This window comes from Scyliorhinus canicula, chromosome 5 (genome assembly GCF_902713615.1).
Source record: "Scyliorhinus canicula chromosome 5, sScyCan1.1, whole genome shotgun sequence".
NCBI classification, from domain to species: domain Eukaryota; kingdom Metazoa; phylum Chordata; class Chondrichthyes; order Carcharhiniformes; family Scyliorhinidae; genus Scyliorhinus; species Scyliorhinus canicula.
In genome coordinates, this window is record NC_052150.1 from 89,327,348 (window position 1) to 89,352,344 (window position 24,997).

Consider the following 24,997-nt stretch of genomic DNA (forward strand, 5'->3'; position numbering starts at 1 on the left):
TATCATCTTGCATCATTGACTTTGTCTATATATGTGGTTGTGGACCCACCTCTTCACTTACCTGATGAAGGAGCTGCACTCCGAAAGCTAGTGATTCAAAACAAACCTGTTGGACATTAAACTGGTGTTGTAAGACTTCTTACTCATTTTAAAGGAACCTCTGTCGGGAGGGCTGAGAGTACGCAATTTTTCACATTCAGAATATTTATTGAATGGACTGGGCACACAAATTGGAGATAATGTAATTTTGAAGAACTTTTGAATTTGCAAAGTTTCTGAAAGTACTTTGGAATGGTTTTGGAGGTTATGGTGATTTGACAAGGAGTGCGGTTGCATCATCACAGAGAGAGCAGGGTAGTATGTGGCTTGTTTACACAATGGCTGCAACAGTTATGGGAGCTGGAGTAGCAGTGTCTCTGGTCTGCAGCAAGGAGAAAGCAGAGGTTGCAGAGAATGCATGCTCTAAGCAAAGTCCTCTTCAAACTTAAAGCCAGACTTTTCCATGCTTCTTGGCAGTGACAAAGGCTTTCTGGCAGTCAGCCAGTGCACCCAGTGCTTTGTATGCATGTTCATGCGCTGTGGATTACCACTTTGACATGGCAGAGAGGTTTGTGTGCTCTGATAATTCCTTGAGCTATGCTATCAGGAGCTCCTTGCTCCTGGGTGGCAAGGATGGAGTCTGGGAAGGTGCCAGACAAAGTGCTGTCCAAAATGTCTATCAATCGCAGAACAGGCAAAATGACACTGTATCTCACAAGCTGCAAAGACAGAAGAAGGTTGCAGCAGCATCTGGTCCCTGTCATCATGGTTCAAGATATTACTGAAATATGACTATCAATCTGTCAAGATTGTGTGGACAATGATAATACCCCAAGATCCCCAAATTAAACAAAGGCCAAATTAAACACCATTGCAAGTCCACCCCACTACAGCTACTAGTGAGGACGAAGAATTTGGTTGTCAGCTGAATCTCCCATTCACTGGTGTGGGACTAGAACATCCCGCTGCTATGAATGGACGGAGATCCCGCCAAAGATAAATCATCCTGTAGAAAATATAAAAAGAAAAATACTGAGAACACCATGAGGAACTCTTCATTGCATTCATTGACCTGACTAAAGTATTTGACTCAGTGAAGAGCAAGGCTCCAGAGATTTGGATATCCAAGAAACTTCACAATCTTGAAACTACTTCATGAAGATAAGACTGCAACTGTCTAGAGTGAGAGATCTCAAACAATTCATTTAAAATCTGGATTGGTGTGTGATAGCTCGCACACTATTTATAATCTACCTGACAGTAGCTATTCACTGTGTCAAAGATCAACTGCCCTCTGGTGTGAGAATTAAACACCATCTAGATGAAAACCCTTTAACCTCAGGGACCTGCATGCCAAAACTAAACTGACTGCCATTGTCATACATGACCGACAGTTTGCGATGTTGTTTACAAGTCACTCTTGATCTCTTTAGTTCTGCCAACAAAAAACTCAGCCTGTCCCTGAATGTTGCCAAAGCAAAACTCATGTACCAACTCACACCCGGTCAGCCAAACATTCCACCTCCCAGCTATGTTGTATACGTTGAGCACTTCACATACCTTGGCAGCTACTTCTCTTAAAAGACCACCATTGATGAGGAGATCCAAAACAGAATCAGCTGTGCCAGCTCAGCCTTCTACTAACCAAGGCAGCAGGTGTTTGCCAAAAATGACCAACGCAAGTCAACAAATAGTGTACAGAGAAGTTGTTGTCATCACACTGCAGTGTGGACTGTTTATCAGTGAGACACATAAGAATGTGTGATGATTGCTTCTCAACCTTTTGGCAAAGATCTAGCGTCAGGTCAAGCCCAAGATGAGGTGGAATGCCTTTTCTTGTCAGCTTGCATCTTGTATGTCTCTCTTGTGGTTTCAATTTGAATTTCAATTGTTTTTTGGAGTAAGCAATGAGATGGATTAAGGGTATGTCCTGTCCACTCTGCACATTGACTTTGTAACTTTAAGGGTGGCATAAATAAATTTTTAAAAAGTGTGATGAATGTAGGAATCTCAGGAAAATATTGTATTATATGCAGCTGGTTCAATAATAGTTAAAAGCTTGGGTTAAGGCGTAGATGTGACTGCTGTAGTAATGTTTTTAAAAATCCTGGTTTGAAAGACAGCCAGTCTTTATGGCCATGATGTGGAGATGCCGGTGTTGGACTGGGGTCAGCACAGTAAGAAGTCTTGCAACTCCAGGTTAAAGTCCAACAGGTTTGTTTCAAACATGAGCTTTCGGAGCACTGCTCCTTCCTCAGGTGAGGAAGGAGCAGTGCTCCGAAAGCTCGTGTTTGAAACAAACCTGTTGGACTTTAACCTGGTGTTGTAAGACTTCTTACAGTCTTTATGGCTGCAGAGATACAATTAAAACATCATAGAAGTAAGATCATAATTCATTCCAACCATGTATATTGTTTACCTGAATAGGGCTAATTGAATTTTGTTTATAGAAAGAAGGTTCCCTGGGGAGTAGATAATTGGAGACATTGGTCTGGATCCTCCACTGGCGATATTCTCCGTTGCGCTGGCAGTGGACTCACGTCCGGAGATTTCCTGACGGCGTGGGCTGCCCACAATGGGAAACCCCATTGGCAGGCTGGCGGGACGGAGAATCCCCCCATTGGGTGTGAATTATTGGGCTCGTCGTGCCCGACTTGGGACGTGACGAGGCCGGCATGAAATTTACTGGTTGGCAGTGCCCAAGTGGTATCTTGCCCAGGTTGGCTCAGGATCTGGGGTGTCCTGCCCTTAGGAGGTCAGGTATGGGGGGCTCGATGACTCCCCAATTGGTGAATTAAGGCATGGGGGAGAGGTCCAGAGGCAGCGGTGGTGGGGGGTTCTAGAGTTCGGGGAGCCATTTAAAAATGGCACCACAATCTTTTCCTGCAGTAGCGGGCGGAGCCGAGGCCCAGAATGAAGCAGAGTCCCATTTAATAGTAGGGTAGTTCTCGGCGCTGCAAGTGCCTGGAAACGCCTGGCTAAATGCGTCCGACACGGGACTGTTTCATTTCCAGTTAAATCGCGTCCATTGTGTTTAGTTTTCGTCAGATGATCATAACTCATTTAGTGGGATAGAGATAATACGGTTAATGGGAGGAGACAAGGGCTAAAGCAGTCAGTTGTTGAGTTAGTTTAGATTGGGATGTGAACAGACCTACAGCTTCTGCAAAAAAGTTAAGTTTTGATCTGCTGTGAACAGAACAGCTTTTTTGCCAAATGTTGGGACATTAAACAGTAGTTTGACACAGGCAAGAGTCTGCAAGCTAGTTCCTGACGTATCTCACTTTCGCAAAGCAGTTTATCAAGACATCTCAATTCAGCAAGTATTCCTGAATCTGCTAACTGTATTTAAAAGTGAGTTTTGACCTGAGGGGCGAAATTCTCCGACCCCCACGACGGGTGGGAGAATAGCGGGAGGGCCTTCCCGACATTTTTGCCGCCCTCCCGCTATTCTCCCCCCCCCCCCCCGCCGAAGTCCCGACCCGAATCGCTGCCGCCGTTTTTTTACGGCCGGCAGCGATTCTCAGCTGTTCGATGGGCCGAAGTCCCAGCCCTTTCCGCCGTTTTTACGAACGGCAAACACACCTGGTCTTGCCGTTCGTAAACACGGCGTCACAAACTCGCTTTTTATAACCATGGCACCGATTGGCACGGCAGTACCACGGCCGTGCCAAGGGTGCCATGGGCCTGCGATCGGTGGGCACCGATCGCGGGCAGCGGGCCCGATGCCCGCGCACTACTTGTCCTTCCGCCGCCCCGCAGTATCCATTCGCGGGGCGGCTGAGGGGCAACCCGGCCCGCGCATGCGCGGGTTTCGCGCAAAAACGTGATGACGTCACCCGCGCATGCGCGGGTTGGAGTCTTCCAAACTGCGCATGCGCGGCTGACGTCATATGACGCGTCAGCCGGCGCTAACTCCGGCAAGCGGGCTTAACGATTTTCGTTAAGCCCGTCTTGCCGGAGCCTACGGCGTCGGGCTGCTAGCCCCGACCGGGGACCAGAATCGGTCCCCGGTCGGGAAGGGGCGCGCTGCCGTAAAACCCGCCCGGGTTTTACGGCAGCTTTACGATTTCTCCCGTTTTGGGAGAATTTCGCCCGAGATGTTTTTTGCTTGATTGCAAATAAAAATATATCAATCAGAAGTGAAAGTAGTTCCTGTTATTGTTAAGCATTGTTCAACTGGTAATTGTAAGCTATTTTCTTGTATGATGTTAAAGTTAGGTTAGTAGTCTGGCAGTTATAATGTTTCTTTTAACATACAATGTCGAAATTCTCCGACCCCCCGCAGGGTCAGAGAATCGCCCGGGGCCGGCGTAAATCCCGGCCCCGCCGTGGCCGGAATTGGCGGGGGCGGGAATTGCGCCGTACCGATCGGCGTGTCCCCCCGCGCTGATCGGCGTGCCCCCCGCGGCGATTCTCCGGCCCTCGATGGGCCGAAGTCCCGCTGATGAGAGGCCGACCCCGCCGACGTCGTTTCAACCACCTCTGGTGGCGGCAGGATTGGCGGCATGAGTAGGCCCCCGGGGTCCTGGGGAGGGGGGGGGGGCGTGGGGTGATTGGACCCCAGGGGGGTGCCCCCACAGTGGCCTGGCCTGCGATCGGGGCCCACCGATCGGCGGGCGGGCCAATGCATTGGGGGCACTCTTTTTCTTCCGCCGCCGCCATGGCCTCCACCATGGCGGAGGTGGAAGAGAACACCCATATGGCGCATGCGCCGGTGGTGACGTCAGCAGCCGCTGATGCACGGTGCATGCGCGAACCGGCGAAGGCCTTTCGGCCAGCCCCGACGCCGGGTGTCAAAGGCCGTTGGCCCTGGTTGTGCCGCCAGTTGGCGTGGCGCCAACCACTCCAGCGCGGGCCTAGCCCCCAAAGGTGTGGAGAATTCTGCACCTTTGGGGAGGCCCGACGCCGGAGTGGTTGGCGCCACTCCGCTACGCCGGGACCCCCCCCGTCGCGCTGGGTAGGGGAGAATCCCGGCCCATATCCCTATTTGTGTGTGACGCCACTCCTGGAATGAAGTTTCCTTTCCTCACAGTCTTACAAAATTAAATAAAATTTTGGGGTTACTGTTCAGTATCCGAGCAACTGTTGGGGTCTTGTCCGGGATCGTATACATGCCAGAGAAATGTCATCATTAGGGCGGCACAGTGGTTAGGGTGCTGCTTCACAGCGTCAGGGACCCAGGTTCAATTCTGGCCTTGGGTGACTGTGTGGAGTTTGCACATTCTACCCGTGTGCGTGGGTTTCCTCCGGGTGCTCCGGTTTCCTTCCACAGTCCAAAGATGTGCAAGTTAAGTGAATTGGCCAAGCTAAATTTCCCCTTCGTGTCCAAAGATGTGTGGGTTGGGTTAAGGGGTTATTGGGATAGGTCTAGGGAGTGGCTTGGATGGATTGCTCTTTCAGAGGGTTGGTGCAGACTCAATGGGCCAAATGGCCTCCTTCTGCACTGGAGGGATTCTATGATTCCTGCACAACATCCTCTGGATTCAATGTCATTGAATAAATGTTAGTGTTCTTTTTTGAAGCATTGACCTCCTTCCGTCATAAGATCAGAAGTGGGGATGTTTACTGATGACTACACAATCCTCAGCATCATTTGCGACTCCTCAGATACTGAAGCAGACCATGTTTGGGCTTGGGCTGACAAATGGTAAGTAACATTCGGGCCATACAAGTGCCCGCAATGATGGTCTCCCACAAAACATTTAATGGCATTATCATCTCTGAATCCCCCACTATAAACATCCTGAGGGCGGGGTTAACATTGATCAGAAACTGAACTGGACTAGCCATATAAATACAGTGGCTGCAGGTCGGAGGCTAGGAAACCTGCGGTGAGTAACTCACTTCCAGTCTCTCCAAAGCTTATCCATCTGAGGGCAGCACGGTAGCATAGTGGTTAGTACTGTTGCGTCACAGCAGCAGGGTTCCGGGTTCGGTTCCCGGCTTGGGTCACTGTCTGCGCGGAGTCTGCACGTTCTCCCTGTGTCTGTGTGGGTTTCCTCTGGGTGCTCCGGTTACTTCCTACAAGTCCTGAAAGACGTACTTGTTAGCTGAATTGTACATTTTGAATTCAGATCCGTGCTGCCCACGGTAGCAATGGAATCCTGTAGTTCAATGCAGCTTCCCTTTAAGAGGGACAAACTGCCTTTCAGAACAGAAGGTTGATTGCACCATATGTTGTCAGCAAATTCTGCTTGGCTCCCTGCTGAACAGAGAGGCAGCCAGCTGCATCGGGGATGCAGACACTCTGCTACAATCATGAAAATGAGCCGGAAGCACCAAAGTTGCATGCTGCCTCCCAAACTGGTTCTGGCAGCTTTACTGACAGCAAGATGGGTGACACGTTGGCTGCATTAGATTGCACCTCAGAGGAGAAGCAATATGTTCCAGCAGCAGTCTGACGTTCGGCAGGATATGCAGTTGAAGAGCAGAGAGGGTAGCAGCTGACGGGTGCAATTTGCACAAGGCATTACCCGCAACAAAGATTGTGCAGGCAGAGACTGAGTTTCCTTGACATGACAGAACAACAGTGCTTCGGGAGCCGCAGGATGTTATGTCAGGTGGATGCAGTTATCTGCAAACTCCAAGAAGAGCTGATGCATTCTGGAGTTAGTGACCACATGATACCAGAGCCTATCAAATTAACCACTGTTTTCAATATTTAAGCCTCCGAATCCTCACAGAGCTCTACTAAAAGCACTTCCAGGAACCCATGTCAGTACTCACGAATGCATAATGCAGGTGACTAATGGGTTGTTTGCCAGAGCCCACAATTACATGAATTTAACTTGCAAAGATGTCAGTCAAAATAAGCAGATACACAGATTGGTGTCTCTGGGTAGCTTCCTATCAATGTAGGGGATCACTGACAACCCATAATTATAAGATTGTCACATCTAGATCATGCAGGAATACTTGTGACATGCAAGGGCTTTTACCCATTAATGTGCAGCTGGTATGTAGCCACAAAATCATATGTTTGCATGTGTGTATTGGATTCCCTGGAGTTGCTGTGTTGCTTTCAATTTGAGGGAGTCCAAGCTCCCCAACCTTTTTGGATCTGAAGGAAAAGTTAGAGGTGGCTGCTGGGAGGCAAAGGATACCCACTTTAAACTTGACTGACGACAATCACCAGAAACCCAACAGCACAACAATCAAGATCAACAGATCGGTCATTGAACAAGCCATCGGCATACCGAAGGTTCACTTTAGGTGCATCTCGAGGCACCCTTAAGTACTCAGCTGCCAGGGTTTCCACAATGGTTGTGGCTTTCCATGCTCTGAACAACATTGCTCAGCAGCGAGGATTGAATCTGTAAGAGGAACAAGATGCAGTGCATAGATTGTCTGGAGATGATTCGAGCAAAAGGAAAGCAAGATGAAAAAGACGTGATTACCATAATACACCATCAGCTGCTCATATTGCTGCTTGAGATACCACTTTTGAATGCAAACTTTATTTGGGTGACACTAATGTCAGAGCCACGTCTATTGGTCATTCTTCCCGATTTCCAAAACTGTCTACGCCACTAATACCATTGACACAAAGTGGTCCTGCAAACAACCAACCGTTTGTCTTGTTGGTCCTTTATTTTTTTATTATTCCTGGAATGTGGGCACCGCTGATTGGGCCAGTATTTATTGCCCATCCCTAATTACTCTTAAACTGAATAGCTTGCTGGGTCTTCTCAGAGGGCTTTTAAGAGTTAACCAATTGTTGTGCAGTGTGTCTGGAGTCACATATAGGCCAGACCAGCTAAGATTTCCTAAGATTTCCTTCCCTAAAGGACATTAATCAGATGGCTCTTTACGACAAGCGACCATAGTTTCATGGTCTTATTTAAAGTCCAGATATTTATTGATTACAAATTTGACCATCTGCCATTATGGGATTCGAACCCAGGCCCCCAGAGTATTACCCTGGGTCTCGGGATTACTGATCCAGTGACAGTACCGCGACATTACTGTCTCCCTGCAAATGTCTTCCCATTCATCTTTAAGCAACGTAAAAAACACCCAACCACCAAGAATGGGTAAGATGGGAAAGTGGCGCAAATGAATACGTTTTACAAGATTCTACTAAAGAATGGAAACTTCACAACAAAATATTTTTTCATACACCCATGAGCATATTTTTGTCTGCTTTCATAGCATTCTTTGCTTTTTGGAACAGTTCACCGGTCGGAAGCCAAACCTCCTTGTATTTAAAGTAGAGACTGCTGGACAATATGTGAGTTTGAGACCAACAGCCGAGATCTCTGCAACATAATTTGGTTCACCTTTGGTGTGAGTATGATGGTCATTGTAGTTTTCCTGGAACGAATCACTTAGCCATTGAAATCTAGTCCAGAAGAGATCCGCCCAAACGATGTCATATTAGTCATCACTCCCCTCACTGAATTTGGCCTGTCAGCTGATTTACTGGACAAAGAGGAGGGTGACCCAATATGAAATGGTGCCAAGCTGCTAGTTTTGAGACAAGAACATTGGGCTGGATTCGCCGCACCCCGCCCTGAAATCGCGGCCGGCACCAGGGCGGAGAATCCATTTCTACGGATGGATTGGGACCAGCACCATTCCCCGATTCTCCAGGCTCCAAAAAGTACGCCGCGCCATGTATCCCCTACCTGGGGCCATTGACAGAGGCCCACCCCGCCATTCTCTGCCCCCGACCGGCCGAATTCCTGACGGTGTGGATCTAACATATTCCTGCCGATCAGGATACTAACGTGGCGCCTGTGGACCATGGTCGGGGGCGGGCCGAACAAAGGACAGGGGGAGCATGATACAGCACTGGGCTAATTTTGGGTGGGCGGTCCAGGTTGGGCATGCGGCTGATCAGGAGCACTATTTGGGAGGTCCAGCTCTGCGGTCTGAGACGGCCATGGAGCACAGTGCGACCCCTGGAGGCCGCCGCGCCCTCTGAACCGGAGGTGCGGGGGTCGGTATCTGCAGGAAAATCTGTGAGCTTCCCGACGGGTCACTGCTAGCCCCCTGCAGGGCTATGAATATGTGACCCCTTCACGCCAGTTTTTCTGGCGTGAAAGCCCACAGGTTTTACGATGGTGTGTGGACATAGTCCCAAAAACGGAGAATCCAGCCCGTTGGCTGCGGACAGGAGAGAATGCAGTTATTTTTCTTGTGTGTCTATAGATACTGGAATTTCTAAATTAAATACGTTGTGCACATCCCCTGGTCAACCTATAAAGCTTTACTACAAAAGAAAAATACTGCAGAAACTGGAAATCTGAATTGAAAAAAAGAAAATGCTGAAGATACTCAACTCAGGGAGCATGCGTGGAAAGAGAAAAACAGAATTAAATATCAGTTGGATGACCTTTCTTTAGAACTGGAAAATATTAGATGTAATGTGTATTATACAAACACAGAGGCCATAATTCTCCAGCCATTCGCTGGCGGTGGAAATCTCTGGTCCTGTCGGCAATGCACCCTGCCTTTGTGTTTCCTGGCAGTGTGGGGTGGATTGAACAGGAATTCCCATCGATAGCGGCGGGAACAAAAAATCCCGCCGCCAATGAATGGTGCTGAGAAACCGATGGCTGGGAGGCCGGAGAATCGCGCTCAGAGGCAGAGAAGGGAGAAGGTGAAGAAAGAACAAAAGGGGGAGGTCTGTGATAGTGTGGAAGGCAGGAGAGATTAAATATCTAAAGGGATAGTGGAGCAAGACAAAAAGGGATAGTCATGGAACAGCTGAAGACACAATCTATGGGCCTAGAAGAGGTGAAAATGGCAATTGCAGGATCATCAGCAACAGTTGCTATCTGAACAAATGGGAACAATGGTTATCATTTGAAACTATTGAACTTGACGTGAAATCTGGCAGCCTATGTGGAAAATGCTTAAACCAAAGATAAAGTCCTACTCCTTGAGTGTCCTTTGAGCTTCATTTGAATACTGTAGAAGGCCAAGGTCAGATACGAGTGGAAAGCAAATTTAAAATGATAACTGACCAGATGTTTGGGGCATGCTTGTTGCCTGAGTGAAGGGGTTCTGCAAAGGTATTACCCAATTTGTATTTGGTCTCTCCTGGGTATTGGGGGCCAGCATGGTATGCTGAAAATTCATTACATCAACTTGCAAGAAGTAAAAGTAAGTCATGGATTCACTTGGAAGGCAGACTCTGCCATTGGACCTTTTATCAAACTTCCCCATCACAGACCTCCAAAAGACCCCCAACCAAGATCCCCAACAGAGACCCCCCCCCACCCGATCAGAGGCCCCTCCATCAGGGACTCCCATCAGACCCCCAATGAAGACCCCATCAGAGAGGCCATTAGAGACTCCTGGCTGAAAGCTGACGAGCAGTCCAGGCAGTCGAGTGAAAAATCACTGTATTTTCACTTACCATTCCCTAACATCTGCTGCCTCAGAGAAAAGTATTTAAAGCAGCAGCTTTTACAAGTGCCAGAGGCTTCCTTGAAAGCCACATACACTTCAAAGGACTTCAAATCCCTTGACAGTCTTTGAAATGCAAATCTTCTATTCAATTTTACATTGTATTAGCCAGTGATTGACAGTTTTATTACTCCAGAGACAAGCCCTTGCTGGATTGTTGATCTATCTTCCCTTTCATGCTTCACTGCATCTCAAGTACCCTGCTTTGATACTAACTATAATGTTTATAAACAGTCTTGTTACGATAGACACTTCTTCGTTTTCACAGCAGAAAGCACGAAGCTGCTTCTGATGTGGTGAGGAGCTTCATCTCCTCCTGTCAGTGACCCATTCCTCTTCCAATTCTGCTGTTTTTAAGTTTCTTGACAGTGCATCTTTTCATCCTGTCTGAGGTGTTCCTCTTTTCCTGCTTCTTAGCAGTCTCACCTCTATCACTCACCTCAGCACATTTCTTCTCTCTCTGCAACAGGCGATCATACCGTTTCAACCTCTTCTTGACTATTTCCTTTGACGTTACCACAATCTTTACAAACCCCTTGACATATTAGTTCCTGATTTTGTCTTTCGTCATCACTCCACATATCCATCTCATCATCCACATATCATTAGTATCCAGTCGGTGTTCCGCTCTCTGCTTGATGTTGCCCACGTTTCTGCACTATATAACAAGGCCACTCTCACAACTGTCTTGTAGATTCTTGCCTTCGATTTCAACAACGTTCTCTATCTCACAACATTCCACTGCATTTCTTCCAATCACCCCAACCAGAGCTAATCCGTAGCTTAATTTTCATTTCTACATTACCATCTTCTGCCACCACTGACTCCATGTACTTGAAACTAATCACTTTCTCCAAGTCTTCACCCATAATCTTTCACTTCACTGGTCTTCTTCCCTAAACTCAAACTGACCAGTTCTCCAAATACTCAGTCATGTTCTCATCATCCTCAACACATAGCTTACATAGAAACACGTTGAGTAAAAAAAATCTCATCTCACTTCTACTTCTTTTGCCAACTATCCTTAATCTGAGTGCCCTAGCAACCCTTTAACAGTGGGAGCAGGGTTTCTCCTTATTTGCTCATTCAAATCCTTTATAATTTTGAACATCTCTTAAATCTCCTGTTAACCTTCTCTTCTTGAAAGAGAACAATTCCAGCTTCTCTAATTTTTCCATGTAACTGAAGTCCCTCATCCTTAGTATAATTCTTGTAATACCAGTATCCTTGGTTAGGCAGAAACTGGTGGAAAGGAAGTGAGTTTTCAGTCTAAAATAATTGTAATGGTAAGATCAGTTCAGAAACATTGAGAACATGTGTCATTATTTGATTCAAAACACATCCCATTGCCATACTGTTTACACTGTTTAGCCAAATGCGTTTTGCTTTTCATTTACTTTGCTGTTCAGGAATACGCACCTTGGATGGCTTGAAGGGGTAGTCAGGTGAAAATGCAATATCTAAGAAGAAGACGCCACCCTCATACTCCGAGCCTGGGGGTCCCAGGATAGTTGACCTCCATTCATAAATATTGTCTCCTTTTGGCCCAGCACTGTAACAGAAGAAACAGTTCATAAATATAAATGAGAATATAAATTACTTTTTATTACTCTGTACATTAATCTCCAAAAATTCTGCTTACAATATAAATGTATAAATTTATAACAGAAGGGATATAAAATCAATATTAGGAATTCTTTGAAATTAAGGTGTGTTCTCCATCTGAACAAAGCGATGTTACAGAACATCATTGTGCAAGAACAATCTTGTCAAACCGTTACTCCTAGTGGTCCCTTCCCACCCCATGCATAAGGATTAGGTTAGGACTTACGGGACTGTTACAGTATATAAATTTGTTAAAGAAAATTCAGACATAAAGAGATTAAGTATGTTGATTTTTATAATAAGACTGCATTTTGGGGTAGAAGGCAAAGTATCAACATGCATCTGTCTCTGTTTCTAAGAACTCTAAAGAGAAAAATAATGTAACTACACTAAATTGTACACTAAATTGATTAACTACACAGAAAATTGCAACAGTACACTGATTAGAGGACAATTGATTGTTGCCCTTAAGAACAATGACTGTATGCAAATCCTTCTATCTGTTATTTGAACTGCATTTACATTGTGTGCTGGATGTCTTGTGATAGAGTGGGCGGTGTCCCTGTCTCTCAACCAGATGTTGTATGTTCAAGTCACACTCCAAAACTTGATGAAGGTGTGTTCATAATAATCTCTTCACGTCTGAATTTTCTTTAACAAATTTATATACTGTAACAGGCCCATACGTCCTAACCTAACTCTTATGTATGGGGTGGGGAGGGACCACTAGGAGCAACGGTTTGACAAGATTGTTCTTGCACAGTGATGCTCTGTAACATTGCTTTGTTTAGATGGAGAGCACACCTTGTCAAACAAGGTTGATTATCAACCTGGAAATGTTTCCAACATGCCTATGGCAGGTGGTGAGAGTGGGGGAGTCTTGATCAGCCATGCTTAATGTAGAATGATGCCCCTCAAGCTATAGCCTCTGGTCAATTCACGCTCCAATCTCCACTGCCAACTCAAGCTCCGGACTCCCTCGGCAAACTCATGCTCTAATCTCCTGCTGCTGATTCATGTTTCAATCTCCCCCAGTCAACTCATGCTGTTACCCCAGCCCATTTTGTGACCTTCCAGATTCCCCAACCCACATTCTGATATCCCATCTCATTCAATGATGCTCAGCTCTCTCTTGCACTCTCTGTGACCCATGCTTTGATAAGTCCTTCCAAACCAATCCCTTTCTTTCTGCTCTCTACTCCCTGGCAATGGCCCACCTGACAGCCAGTCTCTGGGCAGATTTTTCTGGCTCAGCCCCAGGTCCCACCCTCAAGACCGGAAATGGTTGCACCCAATTTTCCAGTGGCCGGCCAGTCAAGAGGTGCAGGGGCCAACCGCAATAGCAGCAGAAACTGGAAGACAAGCGACGTGACCACATCATGGAAAGGGCAGGCAGCAAGTTTAAAGGCGTGCATTCAATATCAGGGAGCAGTAAGGACATCCGCAGAAGAAGATTGGCTGAGAAAATGGCATAAGGAAGACAAATGTTGGCCCCATGATTTCGTGATGAGTGTAGGGAGATATAATGGTAAATGGAGGTGGGAGTACAACTGCAGAAAGATCAGGATTTATTCATATGGAACCAACAAGACTAACAGTCAAATGAACAAATGAACATTAGCGTGGTACAAATCCCACTTGCGAGTATCTCATTGCACCTTGCTTATGGCCCCTGGGGTCCTTTGTCTTGCATCATCTGGACAGCAGCCTCCTCTATTTCAATTCACAATATCCTCAGTATTCAACACGTCTCCCCTAATTTAGCACCTGGTTCTGGAGTGCAAACCAGGTTACGACAATAAGCAAGACCTTTGCTGAGGCATATTAAAGGGCTCCCCATATTGTTCAACGTATCTGAATTGCATCTTGTGAAGACCAATACTCTACTCAATGGTTGCTCAGGTTACCCTCTGGCAGATACTGTACCTCTCCTCTGAATCTGTGCCTTGATTCCGCACAAGGATTATTAACCATGTCCTCAGTGTGTTGCCGTTGTCTCCAATTATCCATCTTAGGAGGTGTGTGGATTGTTGGAAAAGCTGCGGTAACTGGGATCACAAAAGTATGTATGCATCATGGCTGCTTCCTGGAAATTGTACACTGTTTGGGAGATCTGTCTGCAATGGTTGTAGACCAGATGGACATTCATGAAATGGAAGCCCTTCTTGTTGATGATGGCTGCTGGTTGGTCTGTGGGAGTGTTAATGACAACATAAGTGCAGTCAATCACACTTTGCACCTGTGGGAATCCAGCTTGATCATTTGGATTGGTGTGAAAAATACAGATTTGGTAGTCTTCTTGAACAGGGCATCGGTCACCACTATAGTACATCCAAGAACCGCAATATCCCTCATCTATCTCCAGTGCCTCTCTGGAAAAATCCAGAGGTGTTGAAGTTAAGCATGATAGTGACTGTCAGCACCATGGTATAGAGCACGGTTCCTCCTCCATCATGGCACAGATTGGTGATGGTCTCCTTGGAGAAGTGCAGCATTCAACGACACTGACACTTGGATATTTGAAGGTATTGAGGCTTGGATGGTATATCCTCTCTGGTGGCATTCTCTTCTGAGAACAGGAGGTTGGTTGTGTACCTCTCTGCATCCTTCACCAGCAACCCCACCCGAAGACATGTACTCCTTTTGGCCCTGAGATCACTGTTCTCCTGCTGTCTGTGGCTGTATCTGTCTCCCTCTCTGCTGCTCCTGCTCACTGGAGGCCCCAAAGACTGAGTAAATGCAACCCATGGCAGATGGCCTCTCTCAGTTTCCAGGGCCTGGTATTCATCATATCACTCCATTCCCCTTTGGGACGATGGCAACACTGCTGCCATCTTGCCCCTTTATCGCCTTAAATTGCCTATGCCCGCATTGCGAATCAGCACTTGAGCCTGCTCCGCCATTCAATCAGATCATGGCTGATCTCTTACGGGTCTCAAATCAACCGACCTGTCCCCATATCCCTTGAACCCATTTTTTAAAATCAGAAATATATCTATCTCCTTCTTGAAACCATTTAATGATTCAGACTCTACCGCACTATCCACAAATTCACCACCCTCTGCGAGTAGTTCCTCCTAATCTCAGTTCTAAATCTACCACCTCTCAACCTATATCTGTGACCTCTCGTTCTAGTTAAGGTAGTTTTGGTGAAAACATTTAAGAAACAGCTAGATGCTGTGGTGGGGAACTGTTGGTTCTTTCTACTTTGGTTTTGTCAGCATCCAGAGGAACATCCATATTTCACAAGCATTTCTATGGTTCATGCTAGTTAAACCAGACAGGACCTTCTAATTTGCTAGTCCTGCTAATGAAACCGCATAAATAGAAATAATCCAGAGATGGGTCTTGAAAATTTCAAGTGACTATATTCATTGGCGACTTGTTCCATTGTGGACTTGCCTTTGGAAGAAAGACTGTTGATGTACTGTTTTGGAAACAAATTTTGCAATTCCAGAAGATGATCTTGCAGTGATTTTATATGATCTTGAGACTTCCCTGATGTGTAAACCAGCAATCATTTGCAAATAGCCAAGCCCTGTTTTCTAACTTGTTGTTGAGGTTGTCAAGAATAGAAAGGTCCCAACATAGTTCCCTGAGGCACTAGTGGTGGACAGCTCTGGGAGAAGTTGATCCCCACACACCCCTCTCTGACTTGTGTTGGTTAGGAAGTGCCTGATCCAATTCAATCATTTGATCAGAGTTAAATTTAAACAAGAGCTTTTCATGAAGAAGTTTATCGAAGGTTTTTGAGAAATCCAGTTTCGTCATGTGAATAGTTTAATCTCTTTCGAGACCTGAAGCTAGGCCATTGACAGTCTATAAAAGCTATGTTTCAGCATATCTTTTTGACTGAAAACCACAGTGACCATCTACCAGGCTATTGAGAGCTTCAAAGTATTTCATGACATAAACAATATGTTCAAGTATTTTGTAAATCACACCTATGAGCGATACCAATCTGTAGTTTTCTGGATTACTTTCTCGATTATGCTTGTCTCCAATGGTTTGGTAAGTAGCCAGTGTTGATTTACTACTGAAAGAGATTGGTCAATATTGGAGTCAGTCCTTCAGCTGCTAACTTTAAGATCTAAGGAGGCATTTCATCCAGAACTGATGCTTTATTTGGATTTATTTCTTGCAATAATTTCAAAATACCCTGGGCGCGATTCTCCCAGACAGGGAGAAATCGTAAGGCTGGTGTCAAAACCGGGCGGGTTTGATGTCAGCCTCCCCCTCCCCGACCGGGAACCGATTCTGGTCCCCGGTCGGGGCTAACATGCCGCAGCCATGAACTCCGGCATCGCGGGCTTAACGAATTTTGTTAAGCCCGCTTGCCAGAGTTTGCGCCGGGATGCCCCTCAGCCGCCCCGCGAAGTGATACAGCGGGGCGGCGGAAGGACAAAGAGTGCGCGGGTATCGGACCCGCTGCCCGCGATCGGTGCCCACCGATCGCGGGCCCATGGCACCCTTGGCACGGCCGGGTACTGCCGTGCCAATCGGTGCCATGGTTGCCAAGATCGGGAATTTACGGCCGTTTTTACGAACGGCCAGACCAGGTGTGTTTGCCGTTCGTAAAAACGGCCGTAAAGGGCTTGGAATTCGGCCCATCGGCCAGCTGAGAATCGCTTCTGGCCGTAAAAAAATGGCGGCAGCGATTCGTGTCGGGAGTTGGGCGTGGGTGGGGGGAGAATAGCGGGAGGGCGTCGGACTAGCGTGGCCGTAAAAATTTACGACCCCCGCTATTCTCCGCACCGTCGTGCGTGCGGAGAATTGCGCCCCCTATTTACTCATAGTGTGTTTTAGTGGGTGGAATCTTACCATATTTTTTAAAACGTCAGGTTCAGACTGAAAAGCGGCATGTCGCTCTCCAGCTGCATAGCCCAGTTTCAGTGGACGGGCTTTACCCTGTCACTCTGGCAGGGTGGGGCCTGATACAGCTGGCAAGGCTGGCTCCACAGAGATTAGGGTGCCATTTTTAAAGGGTGCTTCAATCAGAACTGACGATCAACTCCCCCTGCACCACCACCACAGAGGTATTGCAGTTGTTCCCGCATCCCTCCCCCCGCACAATCATCAGCACCACCACAAAGGTATCACTAGTGCTTCTCTCCTCTCCCAGCATGGTTAGCGGGTCCTCTCCACCCCCCACCCCACCCCCCATCACAGAAAGCACTGTTCCTGGCACTGGCCCTTGGCACAGGTTGGCACTGATGTTGGTACCACATCAGTTGGTACCAACACAGCAGTGCCAACTTGGCAGAGCCAAGCTGTGCCATGGGGCAGTGCCAGGGCATTGGCCAGGCATGTTCCTCTCCACCTGGGGGCTATACGTACCTTTGTGCCACTAGAGCCATCCCCTGTACTGATTCACGTCTTCAATTAGTGGTGTAAAGCTTTTCCATGTGACATCACGTAGGCGAGTTTGAATATTGAGTGAGGGATCATGTGGTGGGGGATGAATGCCTGGGTAATTACGATCAAACATTAAAATTAGGTTCTCGCTGTTTGTCGCCATTGCCTGAGGCCCGCCCCCGATGCTCCATCCCCGACCGGCCAAGTTCCCGAAGGCGTGGGACACGTGGTCTCGCCCATCAGGAACTTGGCGTGGTAGCTGCGGATTCAGTCCAGCGCCGCAACAGTCGGGGGAGGACCGATCCGCAGGCAGGGGTGGACATATTCGGAGCTGGGGGCACTGTAGTGGGGTGGTCTGGGGCGCGTGAGCTGGCTGAAGGGGAGGGACTATTTTGCGGGCAGGGTCTGCGAGCGGCATCCGCCATGAAGCACGCCGCGGCTGCTGCACCGTCGCCGTGCGTTTGCGCGGCCACGGACCTGGCAATTCTCCAGGCCGTATTGGCAGCTAGAGCCGGGTGCTCCAGGCTGCCTCCCTGCTAGCCCCCAGCAAAATGGGGAATCGGTGGCAGTTTTGTGCCAGTTGTCCTGGCGTAAAACGTCACCCTTCCCATGCTGGCGTGCGGACATGGTCTCCAAACCGGAGAATCCAGCCTATGATCTCTCCAGAGAGAATTGCAGTTCCTGATTCGCATTCAGAGTGATTGTTATTAATGTGATGTACGGGAAAAATCTCTTCTGGAGGATAAGCACTACTGTTAACATTCAACTATTATTCAGTCTCCATCCTTCTATGAATCACAACTTCATGCTTCGCGTAAGCACTTGATGGTGGAGCAAACAAAACAGATTTCATTCATATACGCATAAGTGATCAATCTATTTCTTGGCTGTGAGTAGCTTTTGGTTTCTCTATCATTCAAGCTCTCTAAATACCTGTCAAAATGCATGCTCATTTGTACACCATATTTTGCCGACACCAAATGGACAAGTCACAGAAAGGACCTCAGGATGTATCTACTTTGGAATTTTTTCATATAAACAGGCATAGTTATTTACTTCAAAGATATATTTCGCAATCAGGTCTTCCTTTGAAGAAAGGATTTCCTAATGGTTATCTTTCCACACTATAGTTAATAGATTTCTTACACCAGCCAGTAAAGTTGTGGGTGCGATTTAATGCAAACGTTCTAAGTATGGTAGCGAGCGGGAACTGCCACGAGTTTCCCGACGCTCAACCCAGTAAGACCATCACCAGTATCAAACGTTAAGTGGTCTACTTAATGAGGCCCACGGGCCTCACGCCGCAAACAATAGTCCCGCCTGCTGATTCGCCAGGACCACACCCACCAGTAAAAGGGAGCAGCACCTAAATCGATCCCGCAGAGCAAACCCCACTCAGCAAGCAGCCATGTGGCCGAGGAGACCAGCCCCATGATTTGTGGATGCCAACCTGCCCAGATTATTGGACGCTGTCGAGTCCAGACGGGATGCCCTGTTCCCACGAGGGGCTCGGAAGCTCAGCCACAGGGCAGCCAGCATCGCCTGGGAGGATGTGACAGCGGCTGTCAGCTCGGGGAACGTTACCAGATCAACAACCTCCATTGGGCTGCAGGGGATGATGGGCACCTGCCCCCAGCACTGGCCATCGCCCCACCCTCCATCACTACACCACAATGACCAAGCACCTGGCACCGCCCCCGCCTAACACCATAGTGTGTCCCGGCCCACCTCTGTTCAATATTGATACCCAAGCCTGCAGCAATATCCTTCACCCCCCCGCGATGAAAGAAGAATGCGGCTCATGATGCCCTCTCTGTATCCCTGCAGGAGAAGTTGGCCCACACAGATGGGAGAGGACCCATATGGGTGGCTGAGTGCCGGACATCGGAATCCTCAACCCTATGAGAAACGGGCCCTCGAGATCATTGGGGTGGTCGAGGACAGACCACTAGTAGTTGCAGCTGTACAAATAGACCTGGCCAGTGTGGTACCGGCTAGAGAAGGAAGCAGTACTGAGCTGTGAGCATAGTGGTTTAAATAAAGTTACTTTCTGGTTGACTCTACAAACCTGTGCTGGATTCTTCGTGGCCATCACAAATAATAATCTTTATTATCACAAGTAAGCTTACATTGCAATGAAGTTACTGTGAAAATCCCTCAGGATTTCCACCCGATGGATGCCGCCCATCCAGTGTGCACCCCCCCCCCCCTCCCCCCCAAGAGGGGATTCTGAGGAGACCAACATATTCGAGGCACAGCTGTCATCCCCACCCTCCACCAACACACAGACACACAGCTCGGTGGCCAATATTAGTGGACAGATTACTGGGGTACAGTCTGGTGAGCATCACACAGTTGCTGACGCACATCAGGTGGTGGCAGAAACACCTAGGTGAGATAGCAGGAGGCCTGCTGGATTCCAGGACCCAGCGGACCCCAGTCAGATGCTGAACCTCTGGACCAGGTTTACCCGGGACTGACGCAGTTGATAGGATGCATCCATGAGATTCAGAGGGGGATGTCAGCAAAACTCCAGCAAGTCTATAGCTGATTGGAGGAGTCCCAGAGGCTACAGATGCAGGAGATGGCGCCGGTAATTCATCACACTAAGGCCATCGCTATTAGAGTGGTGACAACAGTGGAGAGCCTGGTGCACAACATCAACAGCATGAATGGAGATGTCCAAGGTGTGGCTCAGTCAGCGACAGCCATGGCTGAAGGCCACGGTAGCACGTCGAACTGGGGGACGTATCCCAGTCCCAGCTGGACCCTTCTGAGGTGCTGTGGAACATGTTCCAATCTCATTTGGGCATTGCCGAGGCAGTCCAGAGCAAGTCCCATTCACTGGGGAATGTTTCCCGGTCACAAGTGGACCTTGCTGGGACGCTGGGCAGCATGTCCCAGTCACTGAGGAGCATCGCTGAGAGCATTGACACCATGGTCCAGACATTGGGGAGTGCCAGGAGTGGCAGAGCCAGATGCTGCAGGGGCAGCCGGGACTCAATCCACCTGCCCCTCTATCTCTAGGTGACTTAGGAGCACCGACCGGGTGGAGGGAGTTCTAGGTGCCAACTTGGAGCCACCCTGTCGAGTGGCGACGGTGGCCACCAGCTCCGCCGAGTCCTCCCCCCACATGACAACTGCGCATCTCGGAGTCAGCCCCTGGAACAGGGTGGCACAGCAAGACATGTGCCACCGGCAAGTTAGCTGGTGTCCTCCGGCCCCTGGACCCCCAGAGGACACCCACCAGAGGCATTAAAGGCCACGGGACACAGAAAGCAGCAGGTTGCCTCCACTTCTGATGTGCATCCTGGGGACACACCTAGACGCAGTGGCAGCGCACGGAAGGCTCCCGGCTCGAGGATCATTGAGAGGTTAATGGGGAAGAAGGCGCGTAGAGGGGGTGATTGGGGGGGGGGAAGAGTTGCGAGGGATGGCGGAAGGGGGGAGGCAGCACCATCAAGTGTTTTGGACACATATGTACAACATGAAAACAGGTTGCACTGGAGAACTATGACATCTCTGCCACTTCTACAATATAGGCTAACCTCCAATTCCATGCCCTAGCCTCCCAGGCATGGTGATCCTGGCTTCCCCCCCCAAGGCATACCACGTGCAGGCAATGGAGGTGATGGGTGTGAGCGAGCACTCGGCATACAGACAGGACTCAGACTATGGCATAAATCAAGGAGCACCTGAGCTCAGCTCTCCGCAAATTATCAACCCCTTGCTCGCGACAATGACCCGCTGACATTGCCGACACAGTCCCAACACCCTGGAGTGATGTTAGACTGTTACTGGGAGGGTGGAAGAGAAAATTCTGGAAAATCAGGCACAACATTGCGGTAGATCTCGCCCATTGTGTATAGCAAGTTTCCAAAATGGCAAGGTCCGAAAATAGCAATAAATTTCCTTTTAGAATATGCAACCGACACGGAGAGAGGTAATTACGACCCATTTGCATTTATGTCCATGCTCCAGCTGGCATGAGGCGTGGAACACGTTCACGCCGCCAGCAAAGGGTTGGAGAATGGTGTTCAGGTCGGCCGCCAGCGCTGACCCCGATTTTGCCCCGGTGTCCGATTCACTGTCCCATTGGGGAACACGTTCTGGGCATCCTGGGAATGGAGAATCCCGCCAATTTTATTTTACAGTTTTCTCACCACCTCTCCCGTAAACCTACCTCCCAGGGACTGGGAAAATTCTCCCTGAAGAAAGAATAAATCTCAAAGAACTTCAGAATAGAGCACAAACCACACAAAGTAAACAAGTTTAAGTTCAAATTAATATGGAAACATTACACATCAATTTTGCTCTTTGTAATTAAAAATTGTCAGGATTGAGCTGCAGTGAACACAATAAACTGCAAGGAAGTCAAACATTTCTACCAAAGTATTTGAACATAAATCAAATTACCAAGTGTCAGGACTTTAGGAGGGATGTGAGCGTCCTTGAGAGAGTGCAGGAGAGATGGGTGTACAAGATTATGAGAAGTTTAAATATGATAAATAAAGAAATGATGCTCCTATTATCAGATTACTAGGACTAGAGGACACAGATTAAAGGTTTTTGACAAGAGATACAGGATGATAATAGAGCAAGAGCTGTTTAACAATGAATTGCAATGACCTGGAACTTGCTGCATACAAGCAAGTGGAGATGATTAATGAGTTGAAAAGGAAATGTGATAGGCATTTGAGAGACATAACCATACTGGGCTATGGGGAAAGAGTGTGACAACGTGGTTTATTGGATTGCTGTATACAGAGCTGGCATGGACTTGATGTGCTCAACAGCCTCCTTCTGTGTTATGATGACTCTATGGCTGGAATTCTACCGGTCCTTTGCAACAGGCTAGAAAGCTGGAAGGCTGGCAAAATGTTGTGTACAGGTGTCGGTGGGGTTGCCTGATGTCTTTCTGCCATCATGCCATTCTGCCATTGAAGGGAATGATGGAAGATCAACTTCCTGCTGGGATCTCAAATTAGTACTCAGGTAGCCAATTAAGGCAATTTTCTGCCTCTGTGAACATTTTGTCTGTGCGGGTGGGGGGAATCTGCTGTTGTGAACAGAGACCATCTAATTAAATCTGGTGGCCTCCTATTATACATTGGGCTGAGGGTGAGGAGATGGGGTGTGGGGATCTCCATTTTGTGCACACCATGGTTCATAATGGGGCCCAATGGTAGCAATGATTGCCTCTGCATCTAATGACACCCCTCATCAATCGGTGGGGCCTACCTTCCCAGTCCTAGTGTTCCCCATCCATATTTAACATTCCTTCAAATATGCCAAGCCATTGATGTGTTTTGCTGTAACTTCAAAAATGGCCTCTACTAGTGGTAACTCTGCTGGGACGGTGGATCTGCTGGCCCTCTGATCTGGCCGGCAGCCCAAGATGGTGGGCAGATTGGGTATTGGGCTTTGTCAGTAATATGCCTCATCAGGTCCTACCGCCAGCCAAAGCAGTCCCGCCTCTTGTTATGGCTCGAGTGGTGGAACTTTTGCCTCCTGCACGAGATTCAGCCAGGTCTCGAATGACATTTGATTAACCATGTCTGATGGTAGCTTGTAAGAGGAACAAATATTTGAACTAATCTAGGCAAAGTCCCCATTTGTACCATAATTGAAATCAGTATGAAATATTTTATTTACTAAGTAGTTTAACAAAGCAGGAATTAAGATATATTTATGGGAGTTAGATATCCAAGAGTATCAAACTATTCGGAAGGACAGAGTGGATGGTAAGGGAGGTGGTGTAGCTCTGTTATTTAAGGATGACCTCCGGGCAGTAGTAAGGGATGACATTGGTGCTATGGAGGATAAGGTTGAATCCATTTGGATGGAAATCAGGAATAGTAAGGCAAAAAAAATCACTGATAGGAGTAGTCTATAGGCCACCAAATAATAACATTATGGTGGGGCGGGCAATAAATAAAGAAATAACTGATGCATGTAGAAATGGTACAGCAGTTATCATGGGGGATTTTAATCTACATGTTGATTGGTTTAACCAGGTCGGTCAAGGCAGCCTTGCAGAGGAGTTTATAGAATATATCCGCGATAGTTTCCGAGAACAGTATGTAATGGAACCTATGAGGGAACAAGCAGTCCTAGATCTGGTCCTGTGTAATGAGACAGGATTGATTAATGATCTGATAGTTAGGGATCCTCTTGGATGGAGCGATCACAATAAGGTGGAATTTAAAATACTGATGGAGGGTGAGAAGGTAAAATCAAACATTGGTGTTTTGTGCTTAAACAAAGGAGATTACAGTGGGATGAAATGAAAATGAAAAGCGCTAACTGAGGTAGACTGGGAGCAAAGACTTTATGGTGAAACAGTTGAGGAAGAGTGGAGAACCTTCCAAGCGATTTTTCACAGTGCTCAGCAAAAGCTTATACCAACAAAAAGGAAGGACGGTAGAAAGAGAGAAAATCGACCGTGGATATCTCAGGAAATAAGGGAGAGTATCAAATTGAAGGAAAAAGCATACAAAGTGGCAAAGATTAGTGGGAGACTAGAGGACTGGGAAATCTTTAGGGGGCAACAGAAAGCTACTAAAAAAGCTATAAAGAAGAGTAAGATAAATTATGAGAGTAAACTTACTCAGAATATAAAAACAGATAGTAAAAGTTTCTACAAATATATAAAACAAAAAAGAGTGGCTAAGGTAAATATTGGTCCTTTAGAAGATGAGAAGGGAGATTTAATAATGGGAGATGAGGGAATGGCTGAGGAACTGAACAGGTTTTTTGGGTCAGTCTTCACAGCGGAAGACACAAATAACATGCCAGCAACTGATAGAAATGAGGCTATGACAGGTGAGGACATTGAGAGGATTGTTATCACTAAGAAGGTATTGATGGGCAAGCACATGGTGCTAAAGGTAGACAAGTCTCCTGGCCCTGATGGAATGCACCCCAGAGTACTAAAAGAAATGGCTAGGGAAATTCCAAATGCATTAGTGATAATTTAACAAAATTCACTAGACTCTGGGGTGGCCCCGGCGGATTGGAAATTAGCAAATGTGACACCACTGTTTAAAAAAGGAGGTAGGCAGAAAGCGGGTAATTATAGGCGAGTTAGTTTAACATCGGTAGGAAATAAGATGATGGAATCTATCATCAAGGAAGAAATAGTGAGGCACTTGGATGGAAATTGTCCCATTGGACAGATGCAGTATGGGTTCATAAAGGGCAGGTCGTGCCTAACTAATTTAGTGGATTTTTTTTCGGACATTACCAGTGCAGTAGATAACGTGGAGCCAATGGATGTGGTATATCTGGATTTCCAGAAAGCTTTTGACAAGGTGCCACACAAAAGGTTGCTGCATAAGCTAAAGATGGTGTTAAGGTAAAGTAGTAGCATCGATAGCGAATTGGTTAATTAATAGAAAGCAAAGAGTGGGGCTTAATGGGTGTTTCTCTGGTTGGCAGTCTGTTGCTAGTGGTGTCCCTCAGGGATCAGTGTTGGGCCCACAATTATTCACAATTTACATTGATGATTTGGAGTTGGGGACCAAGTGCAATGTGTCCAAGTTTGCAGATGACACTAAGATGGGTGATAAAGCAAAAA

General features: G+C 47.4%; 1 protein-coding gene across 1 annotated transcript in view; it reads right to left on the reverse strand.

Annotated features, from left to right (window-relative positions):
* The window catches only part of LOC119965620 (ubiquitin-conjugating enzyme E2 E2-like), a 253,520-nt gene that overhangs the window by 45,339 nt on the left and 183,184 nt on the right, over positions 1–24,997 (reverse strand). The window contains exon 3 of the mRNA XM_038796406.1: positions 11,878–12,010. Within this exon, the coding sequence (XP_038652334.1) occupies positions 11,878–12,010 (133 nt within the window). The remainder of the gene's footprint in view (positions 1–11,877; positions 12,011–24,997) is intronic.